Consider the following 18,004-nt stretch of genomic DNA (forward strand, 5'->3'; position numbering starts at 1 on the left):
ATAAACAGCTGCCCAAAAGCAAGCCCCGGAGAACTTCAGTAACCTCCAGGAAAGCTCTGAGGTTAGGGAGACTAGGGACGCCAAAGAAGACATGAGGAGTCTGCTGGCACTGCTGATCGTGAYTCTGGCCCTGGCAGTGCTCTGCTGCTGCGAGAAAGGTAAGGGGACATCTTTGCAGGAAGGCTCCCAGAGTACTGTTGGACCCTATAGCTCGCTGACAGCTTCCCTTCAGTCTGGGAGAGATGCAGCTTTGGGTGGAGGAGATGCACGACCAGTCATTGCACAACCTCAGATCTCTCGTGGAGAATGGTCACAGATGAGAGATGGCTTAGGAACACAGACCCCCATCTTTTGCTGGGCACTTTCTTCCCCTGGTCAACACCCACTCACCCCCACCTCAGTTGCATATTGAATTGCAGCAGAGAATTCGAACATTTTAATACGTGTAAGAAACTGTTTTATCGTTTAGTCTCTCTCTAAGTGGTGGGTGTTAATAAAATCATTTTGGGGGAAACAGATCTTCTATGTAAGTGGGGAGAGCTAGATCTGGCTAGTTGGTGCTGGGATTCAGTCACAGAGGACGACTCACAACATAGAAGGAGCCACAAGCAGACTCTTTTCTGTCTGTCTTCCAGATCCCAAAGAACCCTCAGGATCTCTCAGCGCTGACAGTGAGTATATCACTCTGACTGATGCTCAGCTCCATTCTCCTGCCTCTGCCTTCTTTCTTCCCTTTGATATGTTAAAGGGCTGAACAAGAACCATGATGAGTCCCTCTCTAGCTCTTCCCTTTTTGCTGGCCAAGTCTGCAGTCCCCGAGGTACAGGAGTGTGTGCAGCAAACAGAGCATTTCACGTGTGAGCAGGTGACACGAGGGCAGTCAGTGTCCCTGCACCTGCAAGGACAGCATTGCTCGGGGTGTGTTAGTGCCACAGCCTGCCCTCCACAGCCCTGGAGCAGTGCCCTGGCAAGACTTAAATAATTTCCTGTTAGCTGCTGTCTGCATCTGCCTTCCGTGAAACAGGGTTGTGCTGGTAAAGCAGCACAGCCAGTGTCCCTGCTCTCAGCGGGATTAAGGGACATACCCAGAGTGACTGCTGCATCCTCAGCAGAACCTGTCCACAACAGTGGGTTGTGGCATGCCTGCCAAATCCTGCAGCATGGAAACCCTGAAAGAAAGGGTCTGCCTTGGCTGCTCCTGAAGACTGCAGCCCCTCTTGTCAGGTCACCTGGGATKTTGGGATTTGCACACCTTGGTTTGYTCACAGCTTTTGCAGCAAGCTGATCCTGGCAGAAATCTGYATGGAAAATCCTTTTTGTTCTCTCCTGTCTCTCCTTTCTCAYGCTTTAAAGGATAACATTGCTACTGAGAAGCATGAAAGCTGGTATTTTTTCCAGTGAGCCAATACAAACACAGATTGGGAAAGAGAAAAAAAAACATATAAAGACTGTTCAGGGAAAGGTGGTAGCTTGTGGCAGCTCATTAACTCTCAGTTTCTGTGCAGTCAGTATTTTGATTCAGACTAAACCTCAGCTTCCTAGAGAGGGGATACCTCTCACCTCCAAAGAGAAACCCAGCCAAACACTCCACAATGGTGAGGGAAGGGACAAACCCCACCATCTCCTCACAGACAAAGGTCTTAGAATCTTCTTTCCCCCAGAGAGAGTAACAATTTTCCAGTTTCTGTGCTGAAATGTGTATTGGTGTGCAGCTGCACGTGTTGCTGCAGTGCCAGCACCTGTGCATAGCTCTGCTGRTACAGGACCATCCCACAGAAGGAGGCTGTGCTGTGCTGAGCCCTGGCTCAGGATGGGGAGGGAAGTGGCTCCACCAGATGTTTGTGGGGTGCTTCACAGCACCACGGTGTTTGCACAACCACAAACCAAGGGAGCAAGGAAGAAACTGTGCASACACGATGGGTTAGTGGGGAGCAGGGGCAAATGCTGTCATGGCTGAAAGACCTCTCATGTCCTCCAGGTCCTGAATAYGGGGGTCTTTGCACATCCTGGGTGTATTKCTCACTGGGTGATGTTTACTGTCMCTGTATTATATTCTTCACCTTTCAYGGAACTCTGTACATGTGAGCACTGGTATTTCTGTGTGCTACCTGTTGCTCATGGCACAGTGGAGGTGTTTTGAGGTTTTCTGCTTGATATCCCACATCACTCAGAGTCTGAGTCAAGATATACAAAGGAAGCYAATACTTTAAAATTAAGCAGCTGGGGAGAGAGGGTGCCATTCTCTTAATTTTCTTCTTATTCATATTTTATGCCTTCTGCACATTTGCTGCCGACTCAGATTATGCTGTATGATAAGGAATGGAGTTCATGACAGAAAAAACCCTTGCTTCATGGAGATTTGAAGTCTGCAGTGAGGAGGGAGCTTTGAGKGGACAGTGGGATGGGGAGATAARAAYGGATATTRGGATRGYTTGTGGCAGTYATTTGCTTGTGAAGATTTTGCATTTACAGAGGTTAGACTGGTCTGTGTGTTTCATAATCACAGCCCTACATCTCCAACCTGCTGTGTTCTCTCTTGGCAGGCATCAAGATTAAAAAAGAAGTTGCCAATACCTTTGTGAAGAGGAAGAAGAGATCCAGCCCCTATGAATGGTAACAACTCAGGAACTGGGCTGACAGCTGGACTCAGCCTGTTCTGAAAAGGGGGTGGGAAGGCAACAGGGCATGAGAAAGCATTATTGTCTTGTATACTTATGTTACCACCTTAATGTATTGAAGAAAAGAGGCTTTAGGAGACATTCAATGATGGAAAAATGGTTCTTTTTTCATTAGAACCCTTTTCAAAAGCTCATAGCTGGGCTCTAATATTCCTCCCGGGGGGAAAGACAATGCTAACTGTGGGCTAGCYGTGGGGACAGCAGGATACAAGTTARAAGCTGCTCCAGTCTAGAGGGTCWTCAGAACCAGTTTCCAGGATAATGAGAATCACAGAACTTTGGTCATTGCCTCTGGTTSCCCACAAAGAAAACACAGCTTTGTTGTAGGAATAAGGCTGGATTAGATTGACTGCTCTTTCTGAATCTGTAGAACATACATTTACTTGTGCAGAAAAGCAGGCCCAAATATTTGGAGAAATCCTAGTTATTTGAGAAATTTGAGGTAATGCAAGAATGTTCTTCACATATTTCCYGGAAGGGATTGTTAAGTTACTCTTTCCAATACAGAAATAAAGTAAAAATTCACRTGATACTGGTGGGATTCCTGTGGTGGTGTGTACAGTCTTCAGGAAAGATTAACCAAACCTAGAAGAGGAACTGAGAGGGCATCCAAAGTGTATAGATGAGACAAAAAAATTTGGCTTGCTTAGCCTGGCAAAAAAGAAAAGAATAAAAAGCTACATGAAGATAGTGTTCCTGTCTACAACRGAAGTGAGGATAATTAGAGAAAAATGTTTAAGTTAAAGAAAAATAATGACTAGTGGGAAAGTGAGTAGAAACTGGGCAAAAATAAAGGCAAACAAGAAATTAAAAAATAAATATATAGTAAAATAAATAACAACAAAAAATATTCTTGGGTAGTTGGGGAATGAGATTGAAGACAAAAAAAACCCTAAATCCTGTCAGCTTCTATGGTATTCTTTTCTGATAAAACCTCAATTGATTTGAGTTGGGTTCAATCCCATATTTCCCAGCATTGATCAAGCAGCCTGTCCCTGTGTAAGCAGATGTTTAATTCAGCAWGACCAGTCCTCTGCTGGGTCACCCTGGAGAATCACTTCTTTCATGTCACTGTCAGGTGTGTGACCTGTCTCCATCTGCGTTGGCTGAGCCTCCAGAATGTCATCTCTGTCTTTGTCAACTCCAGGTACTACGAGTATTATAAAAGTCCGATGGAGCAGATGCATGAGCGCTGTGAAAACTATCCCCCCTGTGACTATCTCTCGGACCAAATAGGATTTTCGTTGGCCTACAACCRTTTCTTTGGGAGATACTGAGGATGGGAAGGTCTCTTCACTCCAAATTCTACAAGAGAAAGGAGTGAAGGAAAGCATCTACACTGGCATCTTCTTCCATTGTCTCCCTAACCAGCTGGAACACCAAGGCAGGAATTTTTCACTTGTTGAGCTTCCATTAACTTTCTTCCTTTCATCAATAAAGTCTCTTTTCATACATCTTTTGTGGTATTTTGAGCTTCACCAGAAGACTCTGTCTTACCTGAATCCCCAGCACACAATAGGTGAGAAATGGTGATTGATCTCAAGAAAATCACTGCATGCCTCAGAAACACCACTCTTATCCTCTTCTGCAAAATACAGGAGGATATCTAGAAGAAGAACGTCACAACGTATGTAAATGTGATGGAGCTGATCCTGGGAGTCTCACTTCTGGGAGTCCTGAGAAGAAGGAAGGACACCTGTTTCCTGTTCCAATTAGTGGGAAAGTTCAGTATTTTCATGTAGTATAATCACATTAAATRTGCATCACAGTAGGATAATTTTGTAAAGATAGAAGTGTGCAAATACTCTTACATAGACAGCAATCAGGCTCTGGTACACTCTTCTCATTATTCTGTTACAAAAATATTGCCTGTATAGCAACAACAGATAAATCCCAAAAGGTGTGTTTAAGGAGTCCTTTTAAATGAGCTCTTCCATTTGTGTGCTGCTTTTAGTGGCTGAAAAAAGTGCCCTCAAATTCTCTTGGTTTCTGCTTCTTTTTTCACAACCAGTTTCTGGTGAAACAGAATATACCCAAGCAAAACAAAACAAATACCCTCTTCTCTTTTGCTTTTGCAGTTATGCTTGAAATTAAGTATCTAAACAGCTAATTTTTGTTGTTAAAATAAAAAAAGAGAAGAAAGCTATAACCATTATGAAATAAAAAGAAAATAGTTTCAAGGATGGATTGAAGTTGGGGCAGTGTTTTTGTTTATTCAAGACAACTTATAGCTAAATATATATAAAAATGTGTGTGTGTTCTTATATACATATTGTCTTCCCTCTGCACTATTTCGCTTGCCCTCTGGTATGAATACTACACCTTAGCAACTTTCAGCATAACCTTCCTTAATATACTCTGTCAGCTTTTCTTCCCTGAGAGGCGGCTGCAGATCACACCTCCAAGGACGGGGACTGCTGATGCTCGGGAAACTGACAGAGACCAAATCTCTCTGGTTACATTTAAGCTGSTGAAACCAATTCTCAGCTGCTAATGGCAATAAATACTGCTTATGTAAAGGAGGTTGGTGCGCTGCTTCTCTGTGTTCCTCAGTACAACTTTTACCTGTGGTAAAAGAGGTGCCTGGAAGAAACAGCCTGCTTTTGTGAACCCTGAGGAGCAGGAACCCAGTGCATGAGGCTTCCTTCCCCTTTCCCATGCCCCAGTGCAAAGAAATGACTACACTGAAATTTAGGTCATAGTTGCAGCACACTGTGACACTGAGGGGGAGGAGGGCCAGGCTTTACCTGACTCGCCATTTACCCAGATCAGCACTTTTTTGAAAAGCCTGAAGGACAGACACAGGATAARTCCACAGAGATGGCTGCCAGCACGAGCCTTGCTTTGCAAGCTGCTATGTCTTGTTCTGGTTATGCCAAGAAGACACTTAATAAATATCTTTTCTTTTTCTTGGTCAAACACCTGTGAATGTTTCCTCTAGTGACATAAACTAATGGGACTTCACCATTCACAGCAAAAATCTTGGAATGCCATACACTAAAAATTAACAGAGTGCTTTATTGAAAACATTTTTGCTTGGAAAAATAGTAGAGAGATTAGTAGAATCCTAATATCTAGTGTACTAACAAAATAACGAGTTTGTTGGTGTTGTATGGTTTTGTTAGCACAAAAAGTTTCCTGTCTATATTTGCATCTTTCTGTTAGTTTTATATTTTTCTCTCCCTTTCAGTAAATACTTTTTTTCAGGCAAGTTGCACCTGGAGGTCTCCATGATGTCATCTGCTCTGTGTCACCAGATCTCTTCATGGGCCTAAGTAATTATGACCTTTGGGGATCCGAGTGCTCAGATCACGTTACAAATTTACTGCTAAAATGAAGGAATTTGATTTTCGCTCGGTTAATACCKCGCTAAGCACCGCCACAAATCCTCTGCTGCCATCTTACGGCCATTGTATTTATTGTATTTAATARTACACTGCATTACTTCTGAAGCGCTTGAAAATGCAAATTCAGAGGCCTTTCTTCCTAATTACCTTCACACTGAACATACAATAAGAGGTCAGAGGGGAAAACCAGGGACATGATTTSCAAATGGATTATGTGCAGCTGAATTGACATTTTAGTGGAGTTGTTTATCATGGTTGCCAAGCTCCCATGGGAGCCTGTCTCAGCTTAGGCCTGATTTGTCTAAACAGACAGAAGTGAAGATGCTCTGAATWAATTCGTGAGCCCTCCTGTGGACTCACCTTTAGCAGCCAAGTAACCACTTTCTGAAATACAGCCCAAGATACCAGAGAAATTCCAGGAAGAATTGGGTAGTCTGCATCCATCACTTTATATAGCAATTCATGCCATCATCTCATGGCACCAGGAGCTGCAGRTACTGTCAGCAGCAGCAGCAGCTGCTCTGAAAGCAGCCCAGTATGAGACCTCTATGTCACTTCCCACCTATCTCAGAAATATTTTACAAATGCTCTGCCCACAAAATCCAAGCAGCAGCACAAACATATATCTCAGGGAATCACCCCATGTCTGGAGGTGCCCTCCTCATCCAGCCTATCACTATCAGGCCATGGAAAATGGGCTTCATATTTCAGYAGTCAGAACCAAAGCCTCGACAGTTCTTGGCTCATTTTCCATGCAGAAGAGTTATCAGCAGGTGAATAACTGACTCACTGTATTTGGAAGGGTGTCTGGAAAGCAGCTGCCAGGGAAAGGTTTGTCKCAGTACAGAATCTGCATTTACGCACTCATTTTGGCTGTGCCCAATGTAAATAGTCCAACAAGGTGCCACCTTTGTAGTGGTGTAAGAGTAGGATGGGCAGCACATGAGTAGAAACCATGGGATGATAAGGAAAAGGACAATTTGGTTACCTCTGCTTCCAGACAGGAACCCAACCTACGCTGCATTTCTGTGTTGGCTTTATCAGAGTCAACTTTTTAAAAAGGGCTTTTAGAACTCTTGACCAAGGAGCAGTCACYCCAACACATCACTCCTCAGGAGAATTGCCTTAGACTTCTCCAAGCTACGGTTTTCTTCCTTTTTGCAAGAACAACACCAAAAACCTTGGGATTAAAAGAGCTATCAAGGCAATGGACACTCACAGCAGCAACCAGACACTTCCTTATGGATTTTGGGCATACTTCTACCAGTGAATTGTCTGCTTGGATTGATTAATGACTTCCAAATTGCTGCGAGAATTTAGCAAATGATCTTTGGTTGAAGAACAGTCACCAAAACCTGAGAGCAAATTACAAACTGCAGAATTTTCCAGTTCAAAGAAAAACAGAAAGAAACAGATGTAAATTATCTTCCCTTGAAAAAAATGTTCTTTAAAATGTCTTGGGTGGACTATAGGAAGCCGGTGTTACTGGCAGCCTCCTGTTGTTGATATTCTCACAAATGCTGGTAAAAGGGGTAAATATTGCTCTTTATTTGAAATAATGGTACTGTTTATACCACAGAAATAAAATTCTAATTCTTTTTTTTCCATTTGAAATGGATTGTTTTAGGAGCTTTGGGTTCAATTTTAACTTTCCTGCTTTCAGTTCCTCTGCTCCATTTCTTACCTGTCCTAATTTGTTTTTACCACTTGGTTGGTGTTTTCCTCTTGCTTGCAGCCAGATGGTTTCCTAGATGATGTTTGTGAGATCTCATGAAATCTTTCTTCTCCTTTTCCAGCCTGTCTCAACTGAGGCTCTGACAAAATCAATCTGCTGTTRGATGGACAGTGACAATATTGCTCTATTTCTTGCAACTGCCTTTTAGCTTTCCCTMACAGCAATTATGACATCATGGAGAAATAAACTGAATCCCTGTGTAGTTTGTGGGCCAGAGGCTAAGAAAGGTGCCAGTTTGCTTATGTGTTTAGGATGAATATTTGAGATTAAAGTGAGTATCCATCCACTTGCAGATTTCAACTGACTACAGTCCTTGATCAGTCTACTGGGTGATCATAATGCAAAAATAACARCGCCATAACTCACAATTTCTTAGATATGATTACACAAGGTTTTTATTAATTAGAAATGCTACAAACACAATTAGCATGTCATTTCCTAGGCAGAATATATTAGGGGTTATTTTCCTGTTATGGCACCCAGCTGTGTGAATTCTTGCTCATGTGTTTAAWGTTTATTTATTTACATGACAAGTCCAGCTGGTGTCATTGAGAGAGCCAAACATATTCAAGGGGTTTGTAAGGRCAGAAAGAAGAAATTCACCTCTGAGAGTTCGGGCTATACTGCCTCTAATACATTGTTTTGCTTATTTTTTCCCTCTTCCAAACCACTTAATAATCCTGAGCAGAATATTGAAATAAATGGACCATGGGTTTGTCCTGCAGGCTTGACACCATCACCTTCTGAAGGATCAATGCTCTGGGAGATTTTAATGTAACAGGTCCACATCAAATAAGAACTCTGGCACCCTGACTAGTATTTGCCTGTGGTGGTGTATAGACAATAACCTGAGGCTGCTCAGGAAGATCTTTCTAAAGATTTTCTATCTKCTTTGCTTGCTATGCCAGTAATGACAAAGAGGCAAGAAAAGGGTAGAGGAAAACTTGGCTTGCATCCACAGAGATACACAAGACATTCATACTTCTGATGCTGATTTTCATTTGCTTTTGTGTTACAGGTTATGTCCCATACCCTGATGGATATGGCTCTGCATTCCTTTGATGACCAGTATCTGGGGTACAGAGAGGAGATGATGGAAGAACTGGAGCAAGGAGACTATTTTCAAAACGAAATAGCTGCTAACAAGGGCTATTTGAGTCTCTGGAAAAAGGCCCAGGAGGCTTTGCTAAAGAGCCCTGTAGGTCTCCTGAGGGAGATGCATGACAGCCATGCCATAGTCCTCATGGCTTAYACCATGAACTCCTCCCTGCACTCGCAGCTGAACCGGGCTACATCTACAGCAGGAATTTCTCCAGAGCACTACAGACACGAGTTTAAATATTTTCACTTCTATCTAACAACTGCTATCCAGATAATGAAGAAATGGCAGAGCAGCATGGGGGAACATAAGTGCCACCAAGTGTACAGGGGTGTAAAAGACTTATGTATCGAGGCCATGGAAGGCAGCATGGTGCGATTTGGCCATTTCACTTCTACCTCCTGCCTCAAGAATGATGCCCGGAAGTTCGGGAATGAAACTTGGATCACAGTGACCACTTGCCTRGGAGCAGCTCTGCAACGTTTTTCTTACCGCACATCTGAGAAGGAAGTCCTCATTCTGCCTTATGAGATATTTCTTGTTAAAAACTTCTTTTAGACCCAGCAGGGTAACTGGCTGCATCTGCATTCTGTGGGGAACTACAGCAAGTACCAGTGCCAGCTGTTGGAAGGTAATGTGCACAGCCTCTTGTGCAAGGGGGGTGCAGGACAGTCAGGTCTCCACTGCCAGGCAGTCCCCACCAGCTCCACCTTCACRGGGCCACACTCAAGGCCAAACCTGTACCTTGCCTGCTGTGCTCTCYCACAAGAGCCACAAGACCCAGGTTTAACCTGTTTGCTGTGAAACCAGGGACAACCCCACAGCTCACTAAAGATGGTCTCAAGGGTCTTGCAGCCCCCATTTATCTCATCTGCCATTGCAAGGCTGTTGTAGGACTCATGCCTTTGGGTGCCCAGCATACTTATTGCAAGAGTGGTTCAAGCAAACCAAGTAATCCATGCTGGCATCTTGCAGTGCTGCTACACTTTCAGCCTTAGGACTGTTCTAGGCTTTGGTCCACTGCTGCTTTGGCAAACTTCTACTTCTACACTTATCTCTGGCAAGCTAAGTGTAAACAAAGCTACCATTGCTTTAGCAGTGACCTCTCTCCTGAAACAGGGGGGAGAAAAGGTACCTGTTGATAAAGAACACACTGAGTTTCCTTGTTACAGAGGACTCAGTGCTGGAATACCTCACTGTTTCGCATCCCTGCCTTTCTGTGAGTCTACCACCAATCCAGGACTCTTTGTCTCTTTAGACAATAGTGTGTCAATGCAATCTTTGAGCTCAAAACAACTATTTAGGAATGAGAGCTTGTGCCTCCTAACCCAAAGTAGTAGACATAGTTAAGAAAATGGCTTTTGTGGGCAAAAGTTATGTTAGCAAATGCAMAAAGCATCAGGCAGTGAGAAGAGGAATAAATAACTGCTCTTTTCACTTTCTTTCAGCTTCAAGAAGCAAGAATAGTGGTTATACTGCGCTTGCCTCTGACACTCTTCCTAGTGTGCTTGGAGTTTCCCTGTGCTTGGTCCACAATCTCTGATTCTCCATCTGCATCCACATATGTGGCCTTGAATAGCGGGCAAGAAGTCTCTGGAATTCCTGTTGCTGGAGAAGGTTCAATCTTCCCTTCGCCTTCAGCTGCAATTCTCCAGCCAAGACTGGAACATTCTGCCTGGTTCATCAAAACAGACATTCCCTGGACCCATTCAGGTAGGAAGAAAGTWACCTATGGCCTTTCTGAAGATTAGATCAGGGATAACCTTCACCACAGACAGGTTTTCCGTTAGGCATTCAGGAAAGACCCACAAGTACTTTGGWCTCCTTAATACCTTTATTTTTAGTGAGAAAGATTCTGTCTGTAGGATGTGGAAGGCACCATGGCAGTAAAGTCAAGTGGGTAACTGGACAGCTGTGCATATCTTCATGGAGTGCAGGGGAAGTTGGTGCCAAGATGTGCATTGAGAAGTCAGATTATTGTGTTGTTTGAAGAGACAGAGAAGTACATTAAGTCATGCAGATTCTGGCAGACCCTGAACAGCATTTCTTTACCACTCTTAAAACCAAGATGGGCTAACATTTTTGAGGTGGTGTCTGACTGAAAAGAAARCAGAGGAAATCCAGAAGGGGTTATTACAGGGGAATTACAGGGAATAAAGGTGGATATATTTGTGGTAGATTGTTACATTTCTGAAACCAACAATAAAAAACGCCAGTCCACCTGACCTATCCTTCCCTAAAACACTGGTAGAAGAAAACAGAGGAAATGCTCTTGATAGCCTTTTCTGGGGTCTTACAAAGCAGGCCAGCAAAATAAGGTGTAAACAGCTGCAAGTATTGGTACTCTGATGGCCAGAAAGTATGACTTTGACATACAATCTTCAAAGTAAAAGAAGTGCTGTAAATTAATTATTCTCACTTTTTGGTGTTTGTTAGTAAATTTGTGTGAGTCCTAGCAAACAACTGCTTTGCATCATCCTTACAACTAAAATAATTTATTTTGTATATAGTGGTGGGTCTACAGAATTAAACCCTCTTTTTTGGGAGGAGGGAATAGACACAGCAAARTCAAAAACATGACATCCATGTTCAAGGGACAAAGCAATTGAAGACTGAGTAATGTAATGTTTTGTCAGGTTACATTTCCCTGAAAAGTGACCTATATCAGCCAGTTCATACACTGACTGGATGGTGCAAGCATCCCTTGATAGGTGGGAGCACAAAACATTCTTTTTGCTTGGGTGCCCATCACGATACCATTTTGACTGCTAAGGAAGTTATGTCCTTCTGCTTGCACCTAAGGGTTCTCCCAAGGCCAACAAGAGATACAGTCCTGGGATAGTGTGAGGCTCAGAGACCCCTCCTGGTGTTGCTTTTGCTTGTGCCAGAGCCCTTGTGGGCTGCAGGTTCACTTTTCTAAGGATCAGAGGATGAAAGATCTCTGACTTGGTCAAAGACAGATGTCTTACTGGGACAGAAAAAACCTATTCCCACTGTCTGTGGTATCTATTTTTCTGTTTATGTGGACTGTTCAATTGTTCTTCCATAATTTGCAAGTATACAAAAGCAGTCATTGTAGAAATTCATTATTTCAAGGCATAGCTGCAAGCATTAATGTTTATGTTTACAAAAAAAAAAAAAAAGAATTTATAAATCCCAGTAAAATCCCTAATCCTGTATCTATTTTAATTAAAAATGCTGTCCTACACCTTTTGTGTTCTGAGGACAGCAAGTAACACCATCCTTTCAGCCATGGCTGTAGGTGCCTGTGATACACCTCTGCTCCAGGCAGGAGGAATTTGTCCTGTGCCCATTCTCTCCAGGAACAGAAGGCCTTTGGAGGATCCAGTAATTGGGAACCAGCATAAGCAAACTGAATTATGTTAAAATTGAAAGGAAGGGGAAAGGAGGAAGAAAACGAGATGAATCTGGGTAAACATCACACAATAGAATTAATGACAAGCAGGCAGGCAACAGGATGCAACTGAAGCCCAGCCCCTGGATCCCTAACTCATCACATGCTGCTGGAAAACACCAGATGAGCAGAGGGGAAAGAGGCTGAAGTTACTATCCCATACACATTTCAGCAGGAGCAATCAGAGAAAACCAGGTAGGCAACCTAAATGTTTATTTAGAAACGTTTCTGCAGAAAATCTCCCTGGAGCTGGAGAAATAGGAATACAGAAATATATGTAGCCTGCCTAATTGTATGAAGGAAAATGTAAAAAAAAAACTAGTGGAAGTGCTAAGGTGAAGAGTTAGAAGTAATTTTAGCATTAGGAGACATTAAGTCTAGAGCAGCTATCAGAAGTTGAAAAAATCATATATAAAGAACAGATTCTAAAAATCTCCTTCACACCTGTCTAGTATGTAAAATGTTYGTTGAAGTGCTATCCCTTCTAAAACTTTTTGTCTTCCCAGTTTCTAATAAGGTAAAAGAAATTACCTTAGAATAAAGCACCCTGGGTAGAAAGGTTTTAGTATCACACCGAGTCARAGAGCAAACCAGCAACATCTCTGAGGCAGGACTTACATGAAGTTATAGCTTGCATTAACATGGCTTCATGTTTCCTGAAAATCAAAAACCTTTACTGTTTATGTATTTTGCTCCCTACAGCTTGAAGAAGATGTGTTAAAGAGTTTATTCTCTTGGCAGAGCTGCAAGGTAAGTTGCTGAAACAAAACACAGTGCTGTGCAAAATATTGTGGAAAAAAACTCTTTTCAGACTGGCTTGTATTTCAACACTGAGATTAAAAGTTGGCAGGGGATTGTGAAATCATTCTGGTTTTCTACCGTGACCTTGTGGGGGAGGGTGTGTTAGTAAAATACAGCTGGGTCAGTGTCAGATGATTTGCAGCTAACAGACAGTGCAAGAACAACAAAGGACCAAAATGGCAAAARGGTATCTTTTTAAAAAGAAAAAACTAGGTAGTCCCCTACACATAACTATTTATATCTCTAACTGTGATATGTAGGCACCAACAACAAGAAGAGATTTTTCTTTGAAGAATGCAAATCACTGCACAAAAGTGGCCCAGATTTGCAATAAGAGGGCTTAGAACACAAAAAGTACCAACAAAGAAATGAGGCATCCTACTCATTCATAGTTTTCCCCTGTAGCAAAGGCATTTGCATTTAAGCTGAAATCATCCTAAAGCATTTTCATTTCGAGGCTGGTGATAGGTTGAAGGGAAATGACACAATCTTGATTACAGAATTTTAGTGATGAGGAGTAACTCCATGCTCACTGGCACCTCAGTCTCTTCTGACTCCCTATTTTGGTATGCAGTATATGAAGAAAAAAAAAATTAGGTAAATATGCCCTTTTGCTGGCAAACTAACAACTCAGAGAAGAATGGAGGCCATAAGGATTAGACACAAGGGATTGAGGGGAGTTGAATTTTGGTCTGTACAGTGGTAAGGGAGGGCCAGATTCTGCTCAGTCAAATCCTAGGAGCTTTGTGAGCTGCAATACCTGMGGATATTGTTTTCCCATGAAACAGAGGGTGTGAGGTTGTGCAAGAAGGGCAGGCCAGTGTGTGCTGCTCCAAGGCAGTCTGACATCACAGCCAGCCAGGCATCGGTGCACCTCCAGGTGCTTACACAGGGTGCTCCACATCACGGGGATAACTGCASAGTGAAAAAACAAATGGGAATTGATTACAGCATTAGGGAATAAACCATGAGGGAACAGGGGCTAAATATCAGGGAAGGAAGCACAGTGAGAGATGTGTGTAAGCTGACATAGGTTAGGATGGGGTTATTATAGATAATTTTAYTATTCTCTATGAATTTCCAAGGGTAAGCTTCTTAGTAGAAGCACAGAATGCTTATATAGAAACATTTTGTCTTGAATGTTAGAAGAAAAAATCTATACTGGCATAAAATATTCTTACTGTGACGCAGACCATGTCCACTCCACCAATGATCATGTTTGCTGAAAAATTGGATGCCACTAAATGGAAAAACAGGCTGATACAAAAGAGTGCCTAGAACAGGCCACATCTTTAGTTTCGCTGACTAGGTGAGATTGTTCCATTTTTTAGTGAACTAGCTCAGCTTCTACCATCTTCAGTTTCCAAGGTTTTAATTTCAGTTTTCAGTTGCCAATGACCTACATTCATTTCACCACTCTGCTCATTATATACTTGTTGGCTATTTTTKTTGCTCTGAGTAAACCCACTGTCTTACAAGGTCCTTTTCCAATCATCTGGCCAAAGATCCAAAACAAGAATTAAGACTTCTACATTTACAAGATATGCCTTGAGATGTGACCTGTTCAGTATGAAAGGAACCAGTGGGGCAGAGACAAAGCACATTTCACAGCTCATTTTAGGGCTATGATTATGGGTATTGAACAGAGTAAGAAATTTCTTTTTTCTTTTGAAGTAACCTGTTTCTGAAGAATGGCATTGAGTGACCTCCTTTACCCTGATAATCCCAAGAGAAAGCAAGAATTAATCCATCTGCATCAGGAATTGCTTGACTCTATGTCTGCAAATTTCCATGCAACAAATGAGCTGGTTGGAGTGCTGAACAAACATCTGGGCTGCACCATTACCCCCATCAAAATGAGAGAGAGCAGCACTGTCAAGGAAAACTGTGACATGATCATTCAAGTGATAAGTGAGATTCAGCATCAGGTGCAGAAGATCGACAGTGACATGAAGGAAAAGCTCGAGCCAGTTCTGTACCAGAAGCTCTATGATGTCAAAGAGCCCGAGTTGGAGAAAATTGCAATAGCCCAGAGAGTTTTTTCCATTATTTTTGGAGAAGCGACTTCAACAGCTGCAATGGTAGCTATCAAACTTCTTGGTTCCAATTTTTTAACTCTCACTGTCAGCACACTCATCAGCCTCCTTGCACAGATTGGGGCGTCTGTTCTTGGGGGAGTCAGCATTACCATTATTGGGCTTGGCCTTGAAATGATCCTCCATGCCATCCTGGGAGCCGTGGAGAGGAGTCAGCTTCTGACAGCTGTGAGAAGCTATGAGAAGCACCTGGCTGAGTTTAAAGCAGCCTCAGAAAAGTACCAGTGTGCCATACATGAAGTGACATCTTTGGTGAAACAGCAAGTTCAGTGAATGAAGCTGGACTTGTTTTCTGCTGCGACAGCAGCTATGTCAGCAGAAACCTTTTTGATTCACTATGACTAATGAACTACTGATTGCTTTTTTTTTTTTTTTCTTATTAGTGGTAGCAGAACAAGAAATATGACAATTCAGGAAACTGGCACTGAAATATATTAAAACAGAACTGGTTTGCAGGTGTTTCTGGGAGACAATGTTTCAAATACTCTGCACCTTTCCTTAAGCTTGTTTTCTTGAAAGCATTGTAGGTAATCTTGAACTGTAATTCTTACTAGTGACAATAACATTGACTGCTGGAGTGGTAGTGATGAGAATTTGTGTTTCTGTATYGAAGATGACAATATGATGGGAGAAAACTTCAACACGGCAATCCATGCCAGCATCTGGAGGCCTTATCAGGACATCTGTGGTTGCTAAACTCATAGTATAGATTAGTGCTAAATCTGATAGACTGAATTCCCTGTTCATTACAAGGACTARCTGAAGCATATTTAACTGCTATTTCCTGCCCTCCTAAGGAGCCAGCCAGAGATCTTCTTTAAATAAACTCTAATCCCAGTAGACTGACACTTAAGAGAAGCMTGGGCCTACAGGCAAACATACACAACCTTGCCCCACAACTGAGAGAAAACTGAGAGCTGCTGTGTTCCAGGTGTGCCTGGCCATGAATAAACTGTTATGCTCAGTAATACTCTGCTCCAGCCAATACAAAGGTAAAAATCTCTGTGCAATGTTCCTGTTTTGTTGACTGAAATGGGATTATACACATGTCCCAGGGCCTGTAGGATTGTAGCCCTATTAATGTATTAATGTTATTTTCAAGTCCTTTATCCGATCCCATCAACGTGGGACTGCCAAGAATGTGCTCAGATCCTATATTTCACAATATGCTATCAAATATCCTTATTTTTCAGATTTTCAAACCAATGCTGGATGCAAGAACATGACTTGTAGTGTCTTGCTCTGATTTGCTGTGAATTTCTTTTTCTTGATCTTAGGAAAAAAAAGGTAATTCAAGAATTAATAAAAATGTACCTGACTAATGGAAGGCCTCTCTTTTCTGTACTTGGTTGGGTTTTTTGGGTTTTTTTTTTTTTTTTGGGAGGCCTTTTTTTTGTCTGAAAAAACAATCTTTAACCAAATAATGAAGAAGTATTAAAATCTTAATTATATATGCAATTTATATTTTTTCTTAATCCATGATAGACCAATCTAGTAGGGTCATGCATAGGTTCCTTTTTTCAGTACCAGCTTCCCCCATACTAAAAGCATGTCCAAAATCATGTTTGTTAATATTGTATATYAGCAATTTAAGTTTATTAATAACTAGGTAGTGCCTATGAAATAAAGATATGGGTGAGATTCACAACCCTTCTATTCTGGGGTTTGGGGAGTTTTTTGTTTCATTGGGTTTTTATTCTACTCCACCTCTGTTCTCACTTTAATCTTAAAATTCTGACTTGTCTTCCCTTTTATGGGCAAAAGCCACTAGATGACAATGAAACTGCTGGCGCTCAAAAGCTCTGTCAGTCATCAGGGAGAAAGCCCAGGGTTCAGAAGCATAGATGGGTGCCAGGGACTGAGAAACTGGGACCAGTACAAGCTGCAGACTGGGCTATGTGGGTCAGGAAAATCAACTCAGAGGAGGCAAAAAGCATTTCCTTGCCTACATGGGGTATTGTGATGAATGACATGGTGACCTGAGGCATCATTTCTCCAAGATGTTACATCTTTTGTCTCCTGATACAAATGGCACTCAGTTTAGAGGGGCTTGTGTAGAGGCAAGACTCTGTCAATGAGTAGAACAGCAGTATTTGAGTATTGGAGAGGTAGGAGTTCCTGGCTTCTGCTTTCTATGTGCAAATGTACACTAGGAAGTAAAAAATTATTGCCAATCAGTGCTGTATTAGAATAGTGGAGTCAAATGAAAATCAAAAATCTCTTGTATTTTTCAAGCAGTTTGACCACATTTTCTTGAAAGCAAATGCTAAGCAGTGTCAGGGAAAGTGGGATCTGCAATGAGGAACACAGAGATGTATGATTCCTGCTCGCCTCTAGGCGTATCCTTGTTCCTGAGGCAATACCAGTATTGCCAGGAGAGAAGATCCCAAGCCATGTGAGGTGCAGCTAATCTTCAAAGATCAGCCATCCCCCTCTACAGTGATATTGCACATGACAGGGATGTGCGTGGTCACAGCTTTCCATCACATGCTCTGGAGCACTCCCCTTTGCTCAGGCTGCTGTTCTGGACAAAGGATTAAGCACTAAAACTGTGATATATCTGTTCCAAATAAGAACAGCCTCAAAAAAAAAAAATGGCCCAGACCAATCTAAGCTGCTTTCAGACTTGAGTGSAAAAATAGTATGGTTGCAATCAAAATCTGCCCTGCAGAAAATTGTTTCTGCTAACAAGAATAACACAAATCAAACATGCCAAAGAGGCACAAGGTGGGGATGACTATGCTGTGCATGTGGTTAGCAAGACTCTCTAGGCACTAAGAGCTCCTGAAGCCTTGGCTCTGAGGATGATAATTGACTGGCTATCAGCTTTCTT

The 18,004-nt window shown here is 42.2% G+C and overlaps 3 protein-coding genes across 3 annotated transcripts; all 3 read left to right on the top strand.

The window, feature by feature from the left end:
* Positions 1 to 4,780, top strand: LOC130585074 (osteocalcin-like). The gene is made up of 4 exons (XM_057385405.1): positions 1 to 158; positions 636 to 671; positions 2,544 to 2,613; positions 3,826 to 4,780. Exons 1-4 carry the CDS (start codon positions 92 to 94, stop codon positions 3,953 to 3,955), a joined length of 303 nt encoding a protein of 100 aa, XP_057241388.1. The 5' UTR covers positions 1 to 91; the 3' UTR covers positions 3,956 to 4,780.
* Positions 4,781 to 7,465: 2,685 nt separating this feature from the next.
* Positions 7,466 to 10,402, top strand: ART4 (ADP-ribosyltransferase 4 (inactive) (Dombrock blood group)). The gene is given in 4 exon segments (XM_057385417.1): positions 7,466 to 7,505; positions 7,508 to 7,557; positions 8,779 to 9,490; positions 10,308 to 10,402. Coding segments are annotated over 4 exon segments (897 nt in total).
* Positions 10,403 to 12,390: 1,988 nt separating this feature from the next.
* On the top strand, positions 12,391 to 15,525 carry SMCO3 (single-pass membrane protein with coiled-coil domains 3). Its single transcript, XM_057385428.1, has 3 exons — positions 12,391 to 12,469; positions 12,977 to 13,024; positions 14,750 to 15,525. The coding sequence occupies exon 3, from the start codon at positions 14,767 to 14,769 to the stop codon at positions 15,442 to 15,444; it is 678 nt and encodes a 225-aa protein (XP_057241411.1). The 5' UTR covers positions 12,391 to 12,469; positions 12,977 to 13,024; positions 14,750 to 14,766; the 3' UTR covers positions 15,445 to 15,525.
* The last annotated feature ends 2,479 nt before the right edge of the window (positions 15,526 to 18,004 follow it).

Source organism: Malurus melanocephalus, unplaced genomic scaffold, assembly GCF_030028575.1.
Source record: "Malurus melanocephalus ecotype Western Australia unplaced genomic scaffold, MMel_1.1 scaffold_16, whole genome shotgun sequence".
NCBI classification, from domain to species: Eukaryota; Metazoa; Chordata; class Aves; order Passeriformes; family Maluridae; genus Malurus; species Malurus melanocephalus.

Bases quoted from the DNA above. Each gene is read 5' to 3' on its own strand.
- SMCO3 (XM_057385428.1), top strand. From the start codon at position 14,767: ATGGCATTGAGTGACCTCCTTTACCCTGATAATCCCAAGAGAAAGCAA.